Raw genomic sequence first — 18644 nt, 5'->3', positions numbered from 1 at the left:
CGGGAGGTTGAGTGTCTTTAAGACAGAAGTTGATAAAGTCTTGATTTCTCGAGGAATGAAGGGCTATGGAGAGAGAGAGCGGGTAAATTGAGTTGAAATCAGCCATGATTGAATGGTGGAGTGGACACGATTGGCCGAATGGCCTTGCTTCCACTCCTATGTCTTATGGTCTTATAACCTAATTGAAACCTATAAGATCCTGATGGGCCTTGACAGGAGTACCCAATTCGTTTTTTCCAATTAAGGGGCAATTTAGCGTGGCCAATTGACCTACCCTGTTGGGGGGGTGAGACCCACCTAGGCACTGAGAGAATGTGCAAACTCCACACGGGCAGTGACCTGGGGCCGGCATTGTACCCGGGTCCTCGGCAGTGTGAGACAGCAGTACTAACTACTGTGCCGCTGTGCTGTCCCTGGGCCTTGCCAGGGTTGATGCAGAAAGGATGTTGCCTCTTGTGGGGGAATCTAGAACTGGGGGGTGGGGGGCGCTGTTTAAAATAAGGGGGTACTCAGACAACTGAGAAGATTTCTTTTGAGGGTGATGAGTCTTTGGAACTCCCTTCCTCGAAAAGCAGTGGAAGCAGAGTCTTTGAATGTTTTCCAGACAGGGAGATAGATTCTTGATAAACAAGGGGTTGGACAGTTACTGTTGGTAGCGGGGAAGTGGCAGTTAAATCAGCCATAATCTTAATACATGATGGAGCAGGCTTAAAAGGCGGAGTGGCCTACTCATAATTCATATGTTTGCAAGAACTGAATAGAGATCTTGGAGAGCTCGCATTTCTCATTTAGTGTTAGAACTGTTTCCTGCAAGCATTGAAGGACAACCATGAGCCTCCTGTTGTGTTCCTCTACAGTTGTGCTATGGACCAAAACATCATCCATATGGCAGATGACACTCTCCAGGCCTTGCAAAATAGTGCATTGAGAAATCTCTGGTGCTGAGGTAATACAAAATGGCAAGTGATTGAAATACAATTTGCCAAAGGGGTGATCTGGATTTTTTGTTGGTGGAAGTTTCCAGAAGCCGCTGTTGGCATTGAGCTTTGAAAACACTGCTTTTGAAGAACTTGATCAGGCTGTCATTCACCAAGAACATCTCGCCGTTGCCCTATTGAGTTGTGGCAGGCCGACACAAGATACAGATGGACCCATTTAACTTTGGAACTGGGGCTACCCCGGAGCATCATTTAGAGTGCTAAATGACAGGGATCTGACACTCCCATTTTGGTCATCTCATCCAGTTATTGCTGCACTTTGAGTGGCTGTAGTATTTCCCGTGTGCGAATAGGCCCATGAACTTTTCATTCTCCCTTAATGTAATACTGTCTGCAGTCCTCACTCGTCCCAATACAGTAAGGGATAGGTGAAAATGGACCATCTACTTGGCACTTCTGGCAGTAGATGGTTGCAAATGCCTTGCCTTTTGCACCGAGGGCTCCTTCATTTTTGAGGATGGGGATATTTGTGGAGTCTTCCTCCGGTTAGCTGTTTACTGTTCACCAGCATTCATAATGTGGCAGATCCGTTGGTTATCGCTTAGCTCTGTCACATGTTGCTTCTGGTTAGCATGATGTGGAGATGCTGGCGTTGGACTGGGGTGGGCACAGTAAGAAGTCTTGCAACACCAGGTTAAAATCCAACAGTTTTTTTTTTTTTTTTTTGAATCACTAGCTTTCGGAGCTCACCTGATGAAGCAGCTGCGCTCCGAAAGCTAGTGATTCCAAACAAACCCGTTAGACTTTAACCTGGTGTTGTAAGACTTCTTACTCTGGTTAGCATGTATGCAGTCCTGTGTTGTGGCTTCACCAGATTGACACTTCATTTTTAGAAATGCCTGATGCTGCTCCTGGCATGTTGTCCTGGACTCATCATTGAATCCGAGATAGTCCCTATCTTCCCTATCTTGATGGTACTAGTAAAGTGACACATTTGCGGACCATGAGATTATAGATTGTGGGTGAATACAATATGCGTCCTCAGCGCTTCATGGATGTTCAGTTTTAAGCTGCTAGATTTGTTCTGAATCTATCCCATTTAGCCCTGTGGTCGTCTCACACAACACAAAGGAAGGTAATCCTCAATGTGAAGATGGTGCTTCCATCGTACTGTGCGATGGTAGCTCCTTCTAATACTGCCACACCACCTGACACAGGCCCAGTGAGTAATGGTGCTTAGCCAACATAAGGCAGAGGAGTAGAAGTGGGCCATTCAGTCCATCTTGTTTGCTCTGCCATTCAATGAGATAACTGATCTGATATAATCCTCTACTGTGCATTTGCGCCTTATCCCCATAATCAGTGAATTGTGAGAGATAGATACTCAGCGAGACCTTTGTGTCATCATGGATCAGTCACTGAATGCAAGTGCGCAGGTATAGCAGGTGGTCAAGAAGGCCAATGGTATGTTAGCCTTCATAGTGAGAGGATTTGAGTGGAGGAATAGAGATGTTTTACTGCAATTGTATAGGGCATTGGAATATTGTGCACCGTTTTGGTGTCCTTATCTGAGGAAGGATGTTCTTGCTATGGAGGGAGTGCAATGAAGGTTTACCAGACTGATTCCTGGGATTGTGGGACTGTCATATGGGGAGAGATTAAGTCCGTTAGGATTATATTCATTGGAGTTTAGAAGAGCGAGAAGGGATCTGATATAATTTTGTAAGTTTCTAACAGGATTAGACAGGGTAGATTCAGAGAGAATGTCCCCGACGGTAGGAGAAGTTTCTTCACCCAGAGACTGGTGAATCTGGAATTTGCTACCACAAAGTAGTTGAAGCCAAAATGTTGTGTAATTTCAAGAAGGAATTAGATATAACTCTTGATGCTCAAGGGATTTTTATTTGGGGGGGGGGGGGGGCGTGGTAAGAGTATTGAACTTTATGATTAGCCATGAAAATGAATGGTGGAACAGGCTCGAAGGGCTGACTGGCCTCCTGCTTCTATTTTCTATGTGAACATAGTTAATGACCCAGCCTCTCCAGATCTCTGCGGTAAAGAATTCCCCAGATTCACTGCCCTCTGGGAGAAGAAATTTCACCTCCTCTCTGTCTTAAATGGGGTGACCTCTTACTCAGATTATGCCTCTGGTCCTAGACACTCCCACGAGGGGAAACAACCTCTCAGCATCTACCCTGTCAAGGCTTCTGAGAATTCTACATGTCTCGATAAGGTCGTCTCTCATTCTTCTAAACTCCACTGAGTACAGATCCAACCTACTTAAGCTCCCAAAATAAGAAAATCTCTCCATACCCCGAATCAACCAAGTGAACCTGGTCTGGACCACCTCCAATGCCTACATATCTTTGCTTAGATAAGGGTACAAGACTGTTCACATTATTCCAAGAGTGGTATAACCCGTGCATTGTATAGTTTTAGCGGGACGTGCCTATTTTTGTACTCCATTCCCTTTGAAATAAAGGTCAACGTTCTATTTGTCTTCCCTACTGAACTTGCATGCTAGCTTTTTGTGATTTATGTACACGGATCCCCAAATCACCCTCTGCTGCAGTTTTTTGCAGTCTTCCTCCATTCAAATAATATTCAGCTCCTTTTTTCTTCCTCCCAAAATGTATAACTTCACGATTTCCTGCCTTATATTCCAACTATCAAGTTTTTGCCCACTCACCTCAGCTGTAACAGCACGTCTTTCTGGACTTTGGGAGGAAACCGGAGTACCCGGAGGAAACCCACGCAGACACAGAGAATGTGCACACTCTGCACACACAGTTGTCCAAGCCATTAATATATATTGGATCTAATTGTAGTCCCAGCAGTAAGTAATCCCTGTGTCACTCCACTAGTTACAGGTGCCATCCTGAAAATGCCCCTTTTATCCTAACTCTGTCTTATACCAGTTAACCAATCCTCTATCCATATTGATATACTACCCCCAACATCATAGGCTCTTATCTTATTAAGTAGACTTTTGTGTGGTACCTTAGCGGACATTTTTTGGAAATCCAAGTAGATTACATTTACTGGTTCCCCCTATCTGCCCGTTACCATCTCAAAGTATTCAAATAAATTTTGTCAGGCATGATTTCCCTTGAAGCCTTGCTGACTATTCTTTATTATATCATGTATTTCTAAATGTTTTGCTATTACATCTTTTGTAATGGACTCTAATATTTTCCCCATCTCTGATGTTAAGCTAATTGGCCTATAGTTAGCTGCTTTTTGTCTCCCTCCATTTTTGAACAAAGTTAATACTTGTTTAACTTGTCTGTCTTTTCCTGGTTCCCCATTATTATTTCCCCAGCCTCATTGTCTGAGGGGCCTATGTTCACTTTGACTTCTCTTCCTTTTTATATATTTAAAGAAGCTCTTAGATTATCATAGATTATCATAGAATTCACAGTGCAGAAGGAGGCCATTCGGCCCATCGAGTCTGCACCGGCTCTTGGAAAGAGCACCCTACCCAAGGTCAACACCTCCCCCCTATCCCCATAACCCAGTAACCCCACCCAACACGAAGGGCAATTTTGGACACTAAGGGCAATTTATCATGGCCAATCCACCTAATGTGGGTTTCCTCCCACATCTTTGGACTGTGGGAGGAAACCGGAGCACCCGGAGGAAACCCACACACACGGGGAGGATGTGCAGACTCCGCACAGACACTGACCCAAGCCGGAATCGAACCTGGGACCCTGGAGCTATGAAGTAGTTGTGCTATCCACAATGCTACCGTGCTGCCCTCTAGTTCTTATATTCATAAAATATAAAGGAAGATAGGAAGAGTTTATATAAAAGGTAAGAGAGGGGCAAAAATAGACATTGGACCACTGGAAAATGTGACTGGAGAAGTAATAATAGGAAACCGAGAAATGGCAGACAAACCAAATAGTTACTTTGCATCAGTCTTCACGGTGGAAGACACCAGTGGGATGCTAGAGCTCCAGGAGAACCAGGGGACAGAGGTGAGTGCAGTGACCGTTACTAAGGAGAAGGTGAAAGGTTGATTTCAGAAAGCCCCAACAGTTTGAGGATTTCAAATATATAAAATAGTTGCTGTCCATTTTTATATTACTTGCTTGTTCACCCTCAAACGTCATATTCACCCCTCTTTTTTTGATCATCTTTTGTTGGTTTTTAAAACGGTCCCAATCCTTTGACTTACCACTAATCTTTGCCATATTGTATTGTCACGTGTACCGAGGTACAGTAAAATGTATTGTTCTGCCTACAGTCCAGACAGATCATTCCATAAAAAACATAGGACATACGATCAATACACAATGTAAAAACCTAGACATTGGGTGAAGCATACGGGGTATAGTGCGATAACAATAGAGAAGATGCATAGAGACAGTCCATAATAGTGTAATTCAGAAGTCTGTTGGTGCGTGTTCTCAGACTTTACTATCTTCTGCCCAATGGAAGAGGTTGGAAGAGAGACTAACCAGGTGGGAGGGGTCTTTAATTATGCTGCCCGCTTTCCCAAGGCAGCGGGAGGTGTCGACTGAGTCAGAGACGGGTTTGCATAATGGACTGAGCTGTGTTCTCAGTAGTTCCTTGTGGTCTTGGACCAAGCAGTTGCCATACCAGGCTGTGATGCAGCCAGATAGGATGCTTTCTGTGGTACATCTGTAAAAATTGGTAAGACTCGGTGTGGATATCCGAATTTCCTTAGTTTCCTGAGGAAGTTTAGGCGCTATTGTGCTTTCTTGGTCGTAGTGCTGGCATGGGTGGACCAGAACAGATTGTTGATGTGTACAGCTAGTAAAAAGCCATTAATTTTGCCTTGTTAACATTTTTTCCATTTTTGATCTTATTTGTTGCATATTTTGTTTGCACATTCCATCCCTTCCTGTCACACTCTGGGTATCATTACCTAAATAGCTGCCTTGTAATGCTGCAATATCCTTTTTGCTTTGTAAGCCTACATCTCCCCTCTCCTGAACCATCCCAAGGTTACACTTAAGAAATGATAAATGCCCACGCTCTATTCTTAAATACCTCCCCAAACCCCATCGGAACACAGGCCGGTTGAAACACTTCCAATTTACAGGACTTAAAAGCTGCACCATCTATGCTACCCCGCTGTAGTTATTATTTGACTGGACTCTTACAATGCAGAGAATGAGTTTAAATTCCATCAGTCTTCAGTTTGAAAATTTGTACTTGGATTGTTATCTTTATTAATAAAAGTTCTAAAAGTAAAAAAGCTAGCACTGGCAAAAATAGTTATTCAGGCGTGGGATTGAATAAAAATCCAACTGGTTCATTAAACACCAGTTGTTCTGACCCAGTCTGGCCACCATCTGCCTCTCAGGAAGCCGAGCAAACCAGCCAGTCAGCTCAACTGGTCTATGGCAGATTTTATGTTGCAAAATGCATCTCTCTTCAGCTAACCCTCGCCGCACAATCTTTTGTTCCTTTCTCCCTCTCTCTACCCTTAAATGCATCCATGCTGTTCACATCAACTACACCCTGTGATAGTGAGGTCAACATTTAACCGTGGGTAGAGTTGTTCCTCCTGAACGCCTCATTAGATTTCTTAGTTCCAATTTATAGTTACTAGTTTTAGCCTCCCCCACAAAAGTAGGACTCAAATGCTGAGCCATTTCAGAGGGCAGCTAAGAGTGTATCTCAACTTGTGGGTCTGGAGTCTCATGTCGGCCAGACAGGGTGGGGTGGGAGATTTCCTTCCCTAAAGGATATCAGTGAGCCTGATAGGTTTTTACAACAATCAGTAATAGTTTGGTCAACATTATGTATTTATTTATTTATTTTAAAATAAATTTAGAGTACCCAATTATTTTTTTCCAATTAAGGGGCAATTTAGATTGGCCAATCCACCTAATCGGCACATCTTTGGGTTGTGGGGGCGAAACCCACGCAGACACTGGGAGAATGTGAAAACGCCACAAGGACAGTGACTCGGGGCTGGGACCGAACCTGGAGTTCTCAACCGTAGGCAGCAGTGCTACCCACTGCGCACAGTGCTGCCCACCATATTATGGATTTATTCATTGAATTTAAATTCCACCAGCTCCCTTGTTGAGATTTTAACCCCTCTCCCTAGAACTTTAGCCTTGGCCTCTGGATTGCTAGTCCAGTTACATTACCACAATGCCACCATCTCCCACTCCCCATCACTGGTCACAGACAGATGGACAATATTGTTAAAAATGGTAGGAAACTGCTGTGGTTTTGAGTCATGTTGTTCTGAAAATTTATGACTTTTAAGTTTCACATTTAAGTAGCCTGGAATTGAAATTCTGTGCTGAGCCCCAGGATATCATGGAGGAATTGAAATTCTGTGCTGAACACAGTGCGTGACTTAGCGGGAAACACACTTTTCTTTTATAAATTTAGAGTACCCAATTAATTTTTTCCAATTTAGGGGCAATTTAGCGTGGCCAATCCACCTACCCTGCACATTTTTTTAATAAAAAATATATTTTATTAAAGTTTTCAAACAAAATTTCTCCGTTTTTACAAATCAACATAAAAATAGTACAATAACTGATAAATAACATTATTTAAATAATATAGTGAACTAACAAAGTGACAAAAAATAGTGCTCCCCCCCCCCCCCCCCCCCCCCCCCCCCCCCCCCCCGGGTTGCTGCTGCTGTCAATCTATTTTCCCTTAACGTTCCGCGAGATAGTCAAGGAACGGTTGCCTCCGCCTGGAGAACCCCTGAGCCGATCCTCTGAGCGCAAATTTCATTCATTCCAGCTTTATGAACCCTGCCATGTCGTTTATCCAGGCCTCCACGCCGGGGGGGTTTCGCTTCCTTCCACATGAGTAAGATCCTTCGCCGGGCTACCAGGGACGCAAAGGCCAGAATATCGGCCTCTTTCGCCTCCTGCACTCCCGGCTCTTCCGTTACCCCAAATATCGCTAACCCCCAGCCTGGCTGACCCGGGCCTTCACCACCTTTGAGTTGCCACTCCCCTCCAGTACTCATCCAATGCCGGACACAACCAGAACATGTGTGTGTGGTTTGCCGGGCTTCCCAAGCGCCTCCCGCACCTGTCCTCCACTCCAAAGAACCTGCTCATTCTTGCTCCCGTCATATGTGCTCTATGTAGAACCTTAAATTGAATCAGGCTAAGCCTGGCACACGAAGACGAGGAATTTACCCTACTTAGGGCACCAGCCCACAGCCCCTCCTCAATCTCCTCCCCCAGCTCTTCTTCCCATTTTCCCTTCAGCTCCTCTACCAGCGCCTCCCCCTCATCTCTCATCTCCTGATATATTTCGGGCACTTTGCCCTCCCCGACCCATACCCCCGAAATCACTCTATCCTGGATCCCCTGTGCCGGGAGCTGCGGAAATTCCCTCACCTGTTGCCTCGTAAACGCCCTCACTTGCATATATCTGAAGATATTCCCCGGGAGCAACTCCTATTTTTCCTCCAGCGCTCCCAGACTCACAAACGTCCCGTCTATAAACAGGTCCCTCAGTCTCCTAATTCCTGCTCGTTGCAAACTCTGGAACCCCGTCCATCCTTCCTGGGACAAACCTGTGGTTATTCCTGATCGGGGACCACCCCGAGGCACCCGTCACCCCCGCGTCGCCTCCACTGCCCCCAGATCCTCAAGGTTGCCACCACCACTGGGTTTGTGGTGTACCTTTTCCGGGAGAACGGCAGCGGCGCCGTCACCAGCGCCTTTAGGCTCGTTCCTTTACAGGACGCCATCTCCAGCCTCTTCCACGCCGCCCCCTCTCCCTCCCTCATCCACTTACAAACCATCGCCACATTGGCGGCCCAGTAGTAGTCGTTCAGGCTCGGCAGCGCCAGTCCCCCTCTATCCCTACTGCACTGCAGGAACCCCCTCTTTACCCTCGGGGTCTTCCCTGCCCACATAAAGCTCATAATGCTCCTGTCTATTTTTTTGAAAAAGGCCTTTCTGATCAGAATGGGGAGACACTGAAACACGAAGTGTAACCTCGGGAGGACCATCATTTTTACCGCCTGCACTCTGCCCGCCAATGAGAGCGGCAGCATATCCCACCTCTTGAAATCCTCCTCCATCTGCTCCACCAGTCGCGTCAGATTAAGTCTGTAGAGTTCCCCGGTTCCTAGCTACCTGGATCCCCAAGTATCGGAAGCTCCTTTCCACGCTCCTTAACGGCAGAGCGTCTATTCCTCTTCCCTGGTCCCCGGGGTGTATTACAAAAAGCTCGCTCTTTCCCATATTTAGCCTGTATCCCGAGAAATCTCCAAACTCCCTCAATATCTGCATAACCCCTGGCATCCCCTCTACAGGGTCCGCAACATATAGCAGTAAGTCATCAGCGTAGAGTGACACTCAATGCTCCTCTCCCCCTCTAACCACCCCCCTCCATTTCCTAGAGTCTCTCAATGCTATGGCCAGTGGTTCAATTGCCAGCACGAACAATAATGGGGACAGGGGACACCTCTGTCTTCCCCTGTGTAGCCGAAAATACTCCAATCTTTGCCGGTTTGTGACTACACTTGCCATTGGGGCCCCATGTAGGAGGCTGACCCATCTGACAAACCCCTCCCCGAACCCAAACCTCCTCGGCACCTCCCACAAATACTCCCACTCCACCCTATTGAATGCCTTCTCCGCATCCATCGCCGCCACTATCTCTGCCTCCCCCTCCGCTGGGGGCGTCATCATCACCCCCAGCAGCCGTCGAACGTTGACATTCAGTTGTCTCCCCTTTACAAACCCTGTCTGGTCTTCATGCACCACCCCCGGGACGCAATCCTCTATCCTTGTCGCCAGCAGTTTGGCGTCTACATTTAGGAGTGAGATAGGCCTGTATGACCTGCATTGCAGTGGATCTTTATCCCGCTTCAGGATTAATGATATCGTCGCCTCCGACATTGTCGGGGGTAGTATCCCCCCTTCCCTGGCCTCGTTAAAGGTTCTCGCCAACAGGTCCACATATTTCCTGTAGAATTCCACCGGAAACCCGTCTGGTCCCAGGGCCTTCCCTGCCTGCATGTTCCCCAGTCCCTTAGTCACCTTGTCCACCTCGATTGGCGCCCCCAGACCTCCCACCTCCTGCTCCTCCACCCTCAGGAACCTTAGTTGGTACAGAAAATGTAGCATTCCCTCTTTTCCCTCCGGGGGTTGGGACTTATATAGCCCCTCATAAAAGGTCTTAAACACCTCATTTACCTTCCCTGCTCTCTGCTCCATAGTTCCCGTTTCATCCCTAACTCCCCCAATCTCTCTCGCCGCTATCCTCTTACAAAGTTGGTGGGCCAGCAGCCGGCTTGCCTTTTCCCCAGACTCGTATCTCATCCCCTGTGCTTTCCTCCACTGTGCCTCTGCCTTTCCTGTGGTGAGCAGGTCAAACTCCGTCTGAAGTCTTCGCCTTTCTCTATATTGTCCTTCGTCTGGGGCCTCCGCATATCTTTTATCCACCCTCAAAATCTCCCTCCTTAATCTCTCCCTTTCTTTGCCCTCTTGTTTCTCCTTGTGGGCTCTAATGGAGATCAGCTCTCCCCTAACCACCGCCTTCAGCACTTCCCATACTACCCCCACCTGGACCTCACCATCGTCATTGACCTCCAGGTATCTCTCAATACACCCCCGCACCCTTCCACAGACCCCTCATCCGCCAATAGTCCCACATCCAGTCGCCAGAGTGGGCGCTGCTCCCTCTCCTCTCCTAGTTCCAGATCCACCCAGTGCAGGGCATGGTCTGAAAAGGCTATGGCCGAGTACTCCATTCCTGCCACCTTCGAGATCAGTGCTCTACTCATAACAAAGAAGTCTATTCGGGAGTATACCTTGTGGACATGGGAGAAAAAGGAGAACTCTTTGGCCAAAGGCCTAGCATACCTCCAAGGATCCACTCCCCCCATTTGTTCCATAAATCCCCTAAGCACCTTGGCCGCTGCCGGCCTTCTTCGGGTCCTGGATCTAGACCGGTCCCCATTACCAGGCTTCCCACCTCCAGGTCCGGGATACGTCCCAGCATCCGCTTCATAAATCCCGCGTCATCCCATTTCAGGGCATATACATTTACCAGCGTGACCTCCTTTCCCTGCAATCTACCACTCACCATCACGTATCTACCCCCGTTATCCACCACTATATTCCTAGCCTCGAACGACACCCGTTTCCCTACCAGTATCGCCACCACCCTATTTTTTTGCGTCCAGTCCTGAGTGGAACACCTGTCCCACCCATCCTTTCCTTAACCTAACCTGATCCGCCACCTTCAGATGCGTCTCCTGAAGCATGACTACGTCCGCCTTCAGTCTTTTTAAGTGCGCGGACACCCGGGCCCTCTTAATCGGCCCATTCAGGCGCCTCACATTCCACGTGATCAGCCGGATTGGGGGGCCACCCTTATTCTAGGCCAGCCCCCCCGTCCGGGCCCCGCGCACCCACCCATCCCCCAGGCGCCGCCTTCCCGTTCCGACCACTTCTTCTCTTGCCAGCTCCCCCTTGCACTCCGCAGCAGCAACCCAGTTAGTCCCCCCCCCGCTAGATCCCCATCTAGCATGGTTACTCCCCCCATGATGCTTCCGAAAGTCAGCTAACTCTAACTGACCCCGGCTTCCCCCGTTCTCTCTTTGACCCCCCCTGCGTGTGGAACTCTCTTCCTTCCTGCGCCTATCTTCCTGCCATCATCTCCATAGCGCGGGAAAAACCCTGTGCTTTCTATCGGCCCCGCCCCCTATGGCGCAGCTCCCCCATCCCCCTTCTCTGTCCCTTTTTCCACCGGCGCCCACATTTCTTCGTGTCCCCCCCCCATCAAGGGGAGAGAAATTCCCCATCCATCGTTACTGTATAATAAACCTCCCATTTCCCCCCCCAACATCAAACTCTCAGTTCTAGTCCAGTTTCTCCTCTTGGATGAAGGTCCATGCCTCATCCACCGTTTCGAAATAGTATTGCTTGCCCTGATACGTGACCCACAATCGCGCCGGCTGCAAAATCCCAAATTTTATTTTCTTCCTGTGAAGCACTGCCTTGGCCCGATTAAAGCTCGCCCTCCTTCTCGCCACCTCCGCACTCCAGTCCTGATACACTCGTATCACCGCATTCTCCCACTTGCTACTCCGTACCTTCTTGGCCCAGCTCAGAATAGCCTCTCTGTCCATGAAGCGGTGAAAACTCACCACTATTGCCCTTGGTATTTCACCCGCCTTTGGTCTTCTCACAAGGACCCGGTGCGCTCCTTCCACCTCCAGGGGGCCCGTTGGGGCCTCAGCTCCCATTAGCGTATGGAGCATCGTGCTCACATAAGCCCCAACATCAGCTCCCTCCGTTCCTTCGGGGAGACCTAGAATCCGTAGGTTTTTCCTCCTCGAGCTGATCTCCAGGGCTTCCAACCTTTTCGATACACCTCTGTTTTTACCACCAGGCCCTGTATCTCATCCTCATTTTCGACTGCCTTTGCCGTCACTCCACGGAGCTCTATCGCCTCGACTTTTTGTGATTCCTTCAGTCCATCGATTGCCAATAGCATCGGCGCCAGCACCTCCTTCTTAAGTTCCTAAACACGCCGTCGGAGGAATTCCTGCTGGTCCGGGCCCCATGCCGTCTGGGCTCCATCCACCGCCATCTTGCTTCTCCCTTCTCTTCTCTGCCACTGCTCCAAAGGATCCTTCGCAATCTGGCCACTGCCACTGGTCCTTTCCATACACCCCCGGGGGGGACACCTTCCTTCGTCATCCCACACTGGGTTTGGTCTGAAAAAAATGTCCGTTGGGGCTCCCGAAAAGAGCCCAAAAGTCCGTTAGAACGGGAGCTGCCGAAACGTGCGGCTTAGCAGTGCATCGCCGCAACCGGAAGTCTATCCTGCTCATCTTTGGGTTGTGGGGACGAAACCCACGCAAACACGGGGAGAATGTGCAAACTCCACACGGACAGTGACCCAGAGCCGGGATCGAACCTGGGGCCTCGGCGCTGTGAGGCTAACCACTGTGCTGCCCTACGGGAAACACTTAGTCCAATACAGTAGGTTGTGGGTTCAAGTCTCCAAATATTGAGCGTGTACTGTAGGCTGACCATCCAACGTAGTACTGAAGGGGAGTTGCACTATTGAACACTTGAAACATTAAACAGTGTCTCGGTTTTCCCTCTTGGATGAATGCAAGAGATCCCACAACATTATTTAGAAGACAAACGGTGGAGGCCCAGACAACACCTCAAAACATTGCTGATTGTGGGAACTTGCTGTGGAAAACATTGACTACGTTTCGATAGTACTTCATTGATTATAAAGCACTGTGGGATATCCTGAGGTTGTGAAAGGCACTTGTCCTTTATATTAAAATGTGATGGGTGTTCCACAGCATCTGATGTGGAAATGTTTTAAAATTCACAGGATAATTCATGATGCAGGCATCTACAGTGACAAAGAGGTTGTAGAGATTTGTGTTCTCGCTCCAGTAACAGCCTAAAAAACAGATTTGTATTTTTAACAAATTTAGAGTATCCAATTAATTTTTTTTCCAATTAAGGGGCAATTTAGCATGGCCAGTCCACCTACCCTGCACATCTTTGGGTTGTGGGAGTGAGACCCACGCAGACACAGAATGTGCAAACTCCACACGGCAGTGACCAGAATCGAACCTTGGACCTCGGTGACATGAGCCGGCGGTGCTAACCACTGCACCACCATGCCACCCAGCATTTTAATGTATTTCTTGGTATGTGGGCAGTGCTGGCAAGGCCACATTTATTAAATAATCCCAGTTGTCCTTAAAAGATTGCCGCCTTGAACTGCTGCAAACTTGTAATGAAAATGCCCCAACAATATTTGGGCAACACAGTAGCACAAGTGGCTAGCACTGTGGCTTCACAGTGCCAGGGTCCCAGGTTTGATTCCCTGCTGGGTCACTGTCTGTGCGGAGTCTGCACGTTCTCCCCGTGTCTGTGTGGGTTTCCTCCGGGTGCTCCAGTTTCCTCCCACAGCCCAAAGACGTGCAGGTTCGGTGGATTGGCCATGATAAATTGCCCTTTGTGATCAAACAGGTTTGGGGTTATTGGGTTACGGGGATAGGCTGGAAGTGAGGGCTTATGTGGGTCGGTGCCGACTCGATGGGCTGAATGACCTCCTTCTGCACTGTATGTTCTGTGTAATATTAGGTAGAAAATTCCAGGATATTGACCCACTGATGATGAATGCACAGCGATATCTGTCCAAATCAGGACAGGGTGTGACATTATCTACACTATGTTTTAGAACTTGGCTGTATTGTTTTTACACTGAAGAAGGTGATGCGTTCAGGCCACTTTGTGCTTCTAGCAGATTCCAAATTGAACTCTGCCAAGTATCTATTTGAATTGTCAAGAGTTGAGTGCTCCTGCAGAATCTATGTATATCTGTTGCTGACTTGGTTCTGAATTCATCCATAAAGGTGCTTGGCTTTGATTGTGAATGGATTTGACTCTAAAATCTATTACAAGGCTGTTTGGTTGAAACCATTTAAGTGATGAAAAACATGAATCCTGGTGTATGCATGATTGAGTGAACAGGGCAGAAGGGAAAATTCCAGAGGATACATCGGCAAAGAAACATACATAGAAAATAGGAGCAAGGGGAGGCCATTTGGCCCTTCGAGCCTGCTCTGCCATTCATTATGATCATGGCTGATCAAGTTCAATACCCTGATTCCCCCACCCTCCCCATATCCCTTTAGCCTCAATAGCTAAATCTAATTCCTCCATGAAATTACACAACATTTTGCCCTCACTTTCTGTGGTAGTGAATTCTACAGATTCACCACTCTCTGGGTGAAGAAATTTCTTCTCGCCTCAGTCCTAAAAGGTTTGGAACATTCTTTCTGAATCTAGCCTATCTAATCCTGATAGAATTCTGTAAGTTTCCATGAGATCACCTCTCGCTCTTCTAAACTCCAATGAATATAATCCTAACCGACTTAGTCTCTCCTCAAATGACAGTCCCACCATCCCAGTAAACCTTCACTGCACTCCCTCCATAGCAAGAACTTCCTTCCTCGGGTAAGGACACCAAAACTGCGCACACTACTCCAGGAGTGGCCTCACCAATGCCTTATACAATTGCAGTAAAACATCCCTATTCCTATACACACATCCTCTCGCAATGAAGGCCAACGTACCATTTGCCTTCTTTACTGCCTGCTGTACCTGCGCGCTTACTTTCAGCGACTGGTGCACAAGGACACCAAGGTCTGACTGTGTATCCACCTCTCTTAATTTACACCCATTCACATTTATCCACATTATACTGCATCTGCCGTGCGTATGCCACTCACTCATAGAATCATAGAATTTATAGTGCAGAAGGAGGCTATTTGGCCCATCAAGTCTGTACCGGCCCTTGGAAAGAGCACCACACCCAAGCCCACACCTCCACCCCATCCCCAGCTCGCCACCAACTTTGTATCATCTGCAATTTGGAGATGATACATTTCGCTCTCTCGTCCAAATCATTAATCTATAATGTGAACAGTTGGGGTCCTAGCACAGATCACTGTGGTATCCCACAAATCACTGCCTGCCAATCAGAAAAGGACTCATTTATTCCAGTTTTTTTGCTTCCTGCCTGCTGACCAGCTTTCTATCCATCTCGAGACACTATCCACAATCCCATGTGCTTTAACTTTACATAGTAATCTGTTATGTGAGAACTTGTTGAAAGGCTTCTGAAAGTCTAAATAAATATTACTGACAAATGACTAATTAACCTCCGTATCCAACCAAACGCATGTATCTTTGGATATCATTTTCTGATACTTTAGGTTTTCTGCATTTAATTAGAAAGTGACAGATATACATATTCTCCATGACCATCTGACACATTCTCTCTCCCCCCCCCCCCCCCCGTGTCTGCGTGGGCTTCCTCCGGGTGCTCCGGTTTCCTCCCACAAATCCCGAAAGACATGCTTGTCAGGTGAATTGGACATTCTGAATTCCCCCTCTGTGTACCCGAACAGGCACCGGAGTGTGGCAACTAGGGGACTTTCACGGTAACTTCATTGCGGTGTTAATGTAAGCCTACTTGTGATACTAATAAAGATTATATTATATATTTGGAGACATTGGTCCATGTTCATTTAGTACAGCGTTGCTTTTATTATGTTTTTTCATTTGGAGTGATACAGGTTAAGCATCCTTTATCGGAGGAAGTTTTAATTTTCAGTTACAGCTATTAATAAACTTAATTGTTGGTTAGCAGTGACATGGTCTGTTTCTTCTGTCCCAAAGAGCAGGCAAATTCAATGGTGCGCTTATCAATTTAGTGGGCAAATTAACAGATTGAGCTTTCCTTGTTCATTCCTGGGTTCATGAAGATTGAGAGCTGATTTATGATCTTGGATGATAAGCACAAGGGAAATATTGGAATAAAGCCAAAAAAATAGAAATGTGGACCAAATCCTCATTAATATGTATTGACTCTCCAGACTGTCCGACAAAATTCATGCTCTCCTAGCAAAAAACATCTTTCACTTAATTGACCTGTATTTACGTTTCAGACTGCAGTTGAGGTCTTTAAGCGAATAATTATGGAGGCTGAACGGGCAGATGGAGGCTGTCAGCAAGCAAAGTCTTCATGCTCCGTAATGTGAGCCCTGAAGGTGCCGGTGAAACTGCTCCACCTGAAGAGGCATACTGCCACTTTTCCCTTTAAATAAAAACTATGCCTTTTTACCAGTTCTACAGATGGTCAGAGACTTCCTTTTTCTTTCCTCACTTATGTTGAACTCTGACCCTTTTGCAAACAGCTTCACTTCGGCATAAAATAAACTTAAAAGCAATTCATATTTTTCAAATTGTATATTGTATTTCTTGACATGGGCAGTGAATAATCATTTGCCAGCATTCATTCTTCATGTAGCGTGAATGTCAGTTGGAAGTAGTTGATTGTAAACTTTAAACTGAAAAGTGCATATTGTTACACTACTATTTACACAAACGGGCTTGGATATATCAGTGTTGTCTTCATGTTGTATGTACACTTGTAAATAAACATTAGCAGCAAATTGATTTGTTTTTAATAATTGCTGGTAGAAAAATATTGTATTAAGTCTATTGTTTATACTAGACTCGCTGTACAAAGGTATTTTAAATCAATTGAGATGAGTTGTATTTAAAATGATGCTTACACCTCATTCTTGCTCTGAGCATGGAGCTCGTGGGGGGTCCCGAAGTTGACTGACATCTGCTTTTTGTGTTTGTTTCTAATATTTTTTAAGTTGAAAACAACGTTCATTAATTGAAAGTCATTAGCTTGCTGCGTGCATATTTGTGTTGTGTATTTAAATGGGTTTTCAGCAGGCTAAAGGTTAAAACTTGAGAGGTATCTAAAAATGCAATGCAACAAAACAAATTTTTATATGTATTTATGAAATTACCATTCACTCAATGCTTAGAAACATCAAAATTGATTAATGTAGCTATTGACAATCTGCAGTAGTACAAACTGCTTTATACGATCTACTTTTTAAGCAGACCATCCTTCAATAATTATTTATGTAGGTTGATACTAATGCATAAATAATCACACGGTCTGCCTTTAAAACTTTCATTGGGTAGCATTTGTCATTGTTGGCAGGAAAATGCATTTCATGTTTCTCCCCAATGATTTGGAAACACTGCTGGAGGGTTTCTAATGTCCTATTCCATCCTTTGTTGTAATTCGTACATACAGGGTACTTGCCAGCTAATAAAAAGTGGGATTTAGTACATGGATAGATGTAATGAAATTTTGTTTGCCTGAAGTAATGCAAAATATTAATGTTTTTTAAGTTGAAGTAAGATGAGGAAGGCTCAGTTTGTCTCTCGACTATAGATTTGTTGCGATGCCCATTGGTCCTACAACCCTGGGCAATGCTATTTACGACACAATGAAAATATTACTGTGATCGGTCAAAAATGCAATAAAAATATTTTAATCTCACTTGAATGCTGAAAACTATTTGAAGCCACGGCACTACGCCATGGCAACCCTTCGCCATGGGAAATGGAAGAAAGCGGCACAAAATAGCAAGAGAAACGGCTGAACATTGAGTAAGAGGTTACTCAATGTAAAACGTGCTCTGTACCTTGAACATTCGTTCCTTAGAAAAACTGGGACGCCTCAACGTTTCATGAGCGTACTTGCCTGTTGTCTGGAGCAATGACAGGGACAGTTGAAAGGAGGAGAATGGGGAAAATGGGCAGCATCTTGCTGTGGATTGGCCTCGCTATTGTGTCCGTGATACATAGTAGAAGCAGGAGTAAGCCACTTGGCCCCTCGGGCCTGCTCCGCAATTCAATAAAATCGTGGCTGATCTGATTATAACCTCAAATCCACTTGCCTATCCCCGATAACCTTCCATCCCCTTAATCGAGAATCCATCCAGCTCTGCCTTAACGTATTCAAAGACTCTGCTTCCACTGCCTTTTGAGGAAGAGAGTTCCAGAGACGATCCTCAGCGAAAAGTAGTTTGGTACCTGTTGACACCTCTGCTGCTTGGTTGACAATGCAGAATGGGTGATCAGATGCCACTGATGACATGACTTCTGTCTCGAGCAACAGTGTGGTGTTGGTGGAGCTGACCCATCCCTCCCCGGACTACCATTGCGTGATGGCTAGATAAGTCTAGAGTTACAATCTTGGTTTGAGGCCGATTCGTTCTTCGTAGCAACTCTTCAGATAACGGCTCTTTTTAGAGCAAATTTCATACAATGCAAACATGAAGTCGTCGTCCTCAATCTTACT

General features: G+C 46.4%; 1 protein-coding gene across 2 annotated transcripts in view; it reads left to right on the top strand.

The window, feature by feature from the left end:
* The window catches only part of rheb (Ras homolog, mTORC1 binding), a 159408-nt gene extending 141568 nt beyond the window's left edge, over positions 1-17840 (top strand). For both annotated transcript variants that reach the window (XM_072508162.1, XM_072508163.1), the window contains exon 8: positions 16417-17840. In XM_072508162.1, coding sequence (XP_072364263.1) covers positions 16417-16509 — 93 coding nt within the window. In that variant the 3' untranslated portion in view covers positions 16510-17840. The remainder of the gene's footprint in view (positions 1-16416) is intronic.
* The last annotated feature ends 804 nt before the right edge of the window (positions 17841-18644 follow it).

Source organism: Scyliorhinus torazame, chromosome 6, assembly GCF_047496885.1.
Source record: "Scyliorhinus torazame isolate Kashiwa2021f chromosome 6, sScyTor2.1, whole genome shotgun sequence".
Lineage (NCBI taxonomy): Eukaryota > Metazoa > Chordata > Chondrichthyes > Carcharhiniformes > Scyliorhinidae > Scyliorhinus > Scyliorhinus torazame.
This window is presented reverse-complemented; position numbering and strand designations above follow the sequence as displayed.